This window comes from Acyrthosiphon pisum, chromosome X (assembly GCF_005508785.2).
Source record: "Acyrthosiphon pisum isolate AL4f chromosome X, pea_aphid_22Mar2018_4r6ur, whole genome shotgun sequence".
Classification (NCBI taxonomy): Eukaryota; Metazoa; Arthropoda; class Insecta; order Hemiptera; family Aphididae; genus Acyrthosiphon; species Acyrthosiphon pisum.
Window position 1 is genome coordinate 118,688,989 of NC_042493.1, and position 7,049 is coordinate 118,696,037.

Genomic DNA, 7,049 nt, shown 5'->3' on the forward strand with positions numbered 1-7,049 from the left:
GATTGACTGCGAATGAAAATAAGATGAAGCGACAACGCGGATTGAAAGAACCCGTGTTGAATCAAATATACACAATACCTTACCGCCTAAAAGTTCAAAAAAAAAAAGGTGGGTAAGTGGATGTCGCTCTGCTGTACAGTAGGTTACAAGTGGGTCACTGTATTTAATACTATGGATAGTATTAAATTTGAATTCAATGATATAATATCACTGTATAAGAAAAACGATTCTGAGCGGAGACAGTTTGTCAGTCTGGGTATTAGACTTACCTATTATAGGTATACTTATCTATAGTATTAAAAAAAAAATTATCTATAATAGGTATCAATTATAAATTCCAAATTAATCATATCACAATATCCATTAGGTAACGCGTTATACATCAACAACAAACCGCGGTACTATCATAGATATATAATATAGTATACTTTAGAAGTTTCAAGTACCCACAAATAATATTATACAATCACAACAAAATAACTAAAATAGTTATTCCATGTTTTTTAATATGTAATTTCGTCCAAATTTGAACTTAAAATGACTATAAAAATAAACTGTGCTTATGTATTTCTTAGAATTTTTGGTAACAGAATTAAATATTTACGTGGAATCTTGTTTTAAATGTTCAATCCTTAGATATAAAAGCTGAACATTTTATACATTTTTAACTACAAAAATAATTATTCAATTTTAAATTTGATAAATTTTGTCAACATTTCAACTTCAAATTCTTATAAAAAATAATTGTGCCTATGTATTTTTAATATTTTTCAACTGCTATTGTAACAATTTATCAGGAGCCTTGTATTAATTTTTTTACACTTTTTGGCTCAATAGATAAAACTTTATTGATATAGAAAAAAAACTAAAAAAATTGAAAACTTACAATGTCCGTGTAAACAGCTCAAAAAGAGTCAAATTATTTCAATATATATTATTATTATTTTATATAGAAAATGCTAATATAAACATTCAGTGAAGTTTTCAAGTTACTACAGTCACTTGTTTTTTAATTACAACAGGATAAGAAAATCGTTACGTAAGAAATCGAGTGATTATCAAATGTTGTAAAAATATGAATTTCAAACGCTCATAAAAATTTAATTTGAGTTTCTTATAGACATTTTTTTTTAGATAAAGGTAGATTATCCTATAAGGAATCTTGTATTACATTTTAAAATCTTAGTTCTAAAAAGAAAAATTTTTACGAATTATTAACTCAAAATAATTTGCTAATTTTCACATATTTTGTCAATTTTTGAACTTAAAATGTTAATAAAAAAAAAACTGTGACTAAGGATTTTTAATATTTTTCAAATGTCATTGTACCAATATAGTAGGAGCCTTGTATTAAATTTTCAAGTATTTTTACTCAAAAAATAAAGTTTTATTGACATTCATAGAAAAAGAAGGTGGGTAAGTGGATGTCGCTCTGCTGTGACTAAGGATTTTTAATATTTTTCATCTGCTTTTGAAACAATATACTAGGAGCCTTTTATTAAATTTTCAAGCTTTTTTAATCAACAAATAAAATTTTATTGATATTTTTAGAAAAAAAAATGAAAACTGACAGTGTCCGTAAAGAGCTTAAAATAAGTCAAAATATTTTGAAAATGTTATGGTGTATAGAAAATGCTAATATATACATTCAGTCAAGATTCCATGTATCTACGGTCATTTTTTTCAAAGTTACACCAAAAACCAAACTCAATTTTGTGTAAAAATTCCCGTTTTTCCTTAATTTTTCTTTGGTTTTTCTTGGCGCTTTTGAAAATTACTGTGAATTTTAAATTTTGACCTCCCCAATGCACCAACGATATTCACTTTCTGATCGAACAAGATACTGAAGTTGAAAATCGTATTATTATTTCGACTACTTATCGTGTACACAGACACAAAAAAAATAAAAAAAAAATAAAAAAATAAAAAAACACACATCATTGTAAAATCAATACATTCATCGTTCCACTCAGAATCTAAAACATGGAATAACTATTTTAGTTATTTTGTTGTGATTGTATAATATTATTTGTGGGTACTTGAAACTTCTAAAGTATACTATATTATATATCTATGATAGTACCGCGGTTTGTTGTTGATGTATAACGCGTTACCTAATGGATATTGTGATATGATTAATTTGGAATTTATAATTGATACCTATTATAGATAATTTTTTTTTTAATACTATAGATATAAGTATACCTATAATAGGTAAGTCTAATACCCAGACTGACAAACTGTCTCCGCTCAGAATCGTTTTTCTTATACAGTGATATTATATCATTGAATTCAAATTTAATACTATCCATAGTATTAAATACAGTGACCCACTTGTAACCTACTGTACAGCAGAGCGACATCCACTTACCCACCTTTTTTTTTTTGAACTTTTAGGCGGTAAGGTATTGTGTATATTTGATTCAACACGGGTTCTTTCAATCCGCGTTGTCGCTTCATCTTATTTTCATTCGCAGTCAATCGTGAGTCGTGGTTTCCCATCGATCGTCGGTAAAATAAAATTAAAAATAATCGTTGATATTTAATTCTTTTTTTTTTTATAAAAGTTTGGGAAACCTTGACTATTGTGGACCGTACGTCCGTACCAGTATTCCGCATTTATAAAGACCGTACCAGTTTTCCGTTTACCCATTTTAAATTACGAGGGCAGTAAATAATATTATATAATATCGGAATTCCCGTATTTCTATAGACTCGATAACACCTTTCCGGGTGGGGACGTTAGGTACTATAATATTCTATTATATACAACACGTACCTATACTCTTAGGCATAAATATATATATATATATATATGCAGGGTAGTTTTGATAATCACCAAGAAAACCCACTGAAAATACGGGTTAGGGGTGGGTGTCGTTTCTTTCCGACAGAAATATAATATATATAGGTATTATATACATTACGACGGGAAGTGCGCGTATATACGTTTAATGACTTTGAACTACGCACACACTCACACACACACATATTTATATATACTATATACATATACGGTTTATTAGATTCTCGACATTTCAATGGACGCGCCGCGGTTCGGGTCGGCTATGCCACGGCGATGTTATGAAATATTCATCTTTCCCGTCGCATTCCACCCCAGTTTCATTTGGAGGAGTAGATTACGGGCATTCCAGAAATTATACGTGACTTCCACCGTTTATAAGGGCGCGCGTGCGTCGAAGCGTCTCGTCACTGCCCATCTACCCATACACCCGCGTGCAACCCCTGCACCCACTCACCCGTACCAAGAGTCGTTTAATATACGCGCGACGACGGCGATAAAACCACGACGTGGCTCGTACAAATTATATTATATAAAATTATTCGCCGTGCATTCTTTGGGGTTTTCGGGTGTAAAAAATAAAAAATCTAATAAATATATTATAGCCTGCAGAAGCGAATATTCGTGGGTCGGTAATTAAAATTGTTCCCGACGTCATTGTAATATATATTATAAACGCATAATAAAAAAAATTTATAAATATTATAAAGGTACCAGCTATTATTGGTGAACTGCCAATGGTAAACCTACGGCTAGAATAGAAGTCTCTCACGGGTCACGAATCGATTCACGAGTGACGCAAACTCTTCGGCCAAAATCGAATTACTGTGTATATACCTAATAAATATTAGGTATACGCTATAAGTGTATAGCAGCCAATATAACGTATAAAAGTACTTATTTATAAGCATAAAGAATATTATATACTATTTAGCTATAATGGCAGCCATAATATTACGTAATGTCGCATATAAAGGTATACAGTTGCATTTCGAAGGTACCTATTGGAGAATGACACGTCATGTACTATAAGCATAATATTATAATATGCAAATTCTTTTGCAGCCTGCAGGTTCGTATTCGACTACCTACAGATTGGTTATTTAAATAGTAAACATTCAAGATTTAGAAAAATATGAATGTTTTTTAGAAATATTTTTTCTTGCATAATTTGAAGTCATTACAAAACAACATTTAAAAAATAAAAAACATATTTTTCATCATTATTATTTATTATTGTTCATGATTTTTTTACTTCTTTGAATTATATATCTATATAGGCACTATATTTAATAATTTATAAGTATTTATATGCTATTTTTTTTTGTTCATAATATAATATATATATTAATCAATAAAGCCAATTCGCTTCGGAATCTCCACACATATATATATATATATATATATATAAATATATTATATATACCTACATACATACAAATATGCAATAATAAACCTCAATGGCTGACGGTCTAGAATTCTGGTAACTGTGTAAGTGTGTATACGTAAAAATCTAATAAAAAATGTCCAAACGCTGGAAAACCATTCAAAGTAGGTACATAGAAAAGCACTTTAATACGTTAAAGAAACTTTACACAAGTGAGGACGCGTGCAATCCTGCAGTCAGTGAATATTTTCAATTAAATGTATATTATATAGTTGACAAAAACGAAAGTACCTACGCATTTCTACTTATATTATTGTTCAAGAAAAATTAAAATTTCAATTTGAAAAGGTCTTGGTGTACCAAGTAAATTTATAATAAATGTGTTCAGACGAGTGTAAATATTGAATATCAAACATGAAATATTGTCAATAAAATATGACGTACTTCTTCTGTAGGTACTTCTAGTAATTTGTGTACGGAGTGCCGAGACCCGTCTCCTCATTATTCGAGTGAAAATACGAAAAAGTGCATTATGGTATATTATGTGTATCTTACATTAAATCGATCATCTAATGTCCTCGAATATATTATATGGATAGTCGGTATTCGATAGCTTTATAATATTATATATACATGATAAATAGTATATTAGTATTCATATATAATAATATAGGTATGTATACTAATTGTAAATAAGTGCGAGGTTTCTAACTATTGACTATATGTCTATATTATATTATATTTATATCTGTTATAGACAACAAAATATTTAAATATTTAATGATGAACACGATAGAATATTTTATTTCAGCCAACATATAATCATCAATCATCATATAGGGACACAATACTGCCTAAAGTTTTATTTTTGTAATAATAACAAAGAGATTTGAATTAATATTCAAAATTATTATTGTTATTATTAAATGTATTGCACAAAATGAAGGAAAAGTGTATCAGCTATATAATTATATTGTATTTTATCGAGAACTCTGTGAAATGCAATTATTTTTTTCGTTCGGTTTTGGGGTGACAAAATGTGTGCCCTGACACAATCTGACATTCTAGCACGTACGTACGTAACAATATATATATGTCAGCCAGATATATATATATATAATATTAAGAACAATACTGCAATAAAGTCACGATTAAAATATATAGATGGAAAAAACGTCAATAACATTTATAGTCACATCGACGTACATCGCCGACAAGTGACAACTCACAAAGCGTAATAATATTATATAGGTGTAAAATAAATAAAAAAAATAAATTGTTATTGCCATAAATGTATTATAAAACCGCAGACAGGATACAGTCACCTGAAACTTTCAAGTATTGGACAATCGTTAGTCATCCGGCTTCGATCACCCTGTCACAGAATAGCAATGTGTCATTATTGCAAATCAAATTTTAAATAATGTTATACATCATTGCATTTGAAAATCGACGAGCTTATTCTAAGAACTAACTAGACTAGATTTCGCAAATTATAAAACATTTGAAATTCTCCAAACAATATGCACCAAAAAATAAAAAACTACATACCTAATTTATAAAATGATAATATTGCAAAATGTAAAATGTATAACACCTTTAAGTGAAAATACCCGTATAAACATGCCATATGACGATTGTATGAAAAGTAGACAATTTCCACAGGACATATAATAAATATATATTTTATTATATTTATAATAATATAACATATTATGCGATTCTCATTTACACTTTGCAACTGGATAGTGAAAAAAATCATCGGATAATCAACCTGCAATTCCCTCATCCATGCTTGAGTTTGAACCGATATATGAAACGCTTCCAGTAACTAATGAAGAGTCCTTAAATTTATTACAAAAGACTCTTACCAATGATCAGACTCTGTTTAACAAAACTGTAAGTATTTGTTAAGTATTAATTCTAAACTATAATTTTTAATACTATCTTGTTCATCAAAACATAGGTACAAATGTTGTCCTTAATTGGAGGAAGTGACATTAAAGAGTCAGTGAGGTGGATATTGAGAAAACTAATTTCAAATGATTATGCCAAACAGTTTAGTTATACTGGTCACAAGAGCTCCAAACATGCATTAACATTGGGACAATACCCCACCTAGCCCCCTACCAACAAATGTTTTACCTAGGTATTTTAATTTTTATGTTGTACTACTTGATAGGGTTTGAGGTATTGATTTGTCTAAACTAAATACTGTCTCAAAAATGTTTAAAATTTATTTGAATTTACAAAAAAAAAAATTAATTTTTTTAAAGTAAAATAATAATAATAAAATAAATAACATAATACGTCAAACCCTCAAATAAATCATCCTCTAAAGTGTTTGTATTAAATGATTTTACTCTAAGATAAAACAAAAACATAGAAAACAATTTTACAATTTTAATGCGTTTCATCCATGATTCTGTTCTTATATATCTATCTGAGAAAAAACCCATATTGTGGTGACGTTCTCTCAATTTTAACATACAATTATAATTTTGTTACTTGGATATAGTGGCGTATCCATGGGGTCTGAGAGGGGTTACTTTTAGGAAGTCTTAAATTACTATCTAATCAATTAATATAATGTATTAATATAAGATACATTTGATAATAGGTTGTTTCCAAATCTAAACTATATAACAAATCACTCACAATTACATGCTGTATAACACTAATTTTTTTATTTTTGGAAGGTAATAGCTAACAGATGAGCCCCCCTCCCCCTAAAAAATTCCTAGATATGCCACTGCTCGGATATTCTATGAATAAGAATAATAATGGATTTTTAGGAATATTCTTTAACTATTGGAGAGAGTCAATTAGTATTAATCATTTATTGTTATTTGGTTGCTC

General features: G+C 28.9%; 1 protein-coding gene across 1 annotated transcript in view; it reads left to right on the forward strand.

Annotated features, from left to right (window-relative positions):
* Positions 1–7,049, forward strand: part of LOC100302371 (uncharacterized) — a gene marked incomplete at its 5' end in the record, with an annotated part of 33,091 nt that overhangs the window by 9,485 nt on the left and 16,557 nt on the right. The window contains 1 exon segment of the mRNA NM_001162876.1: positions 5,324–5,332. Within this exon segment, the coding sequence (NP_001156348.1) occupies positions 5,324–5,332 (9 nt within the window).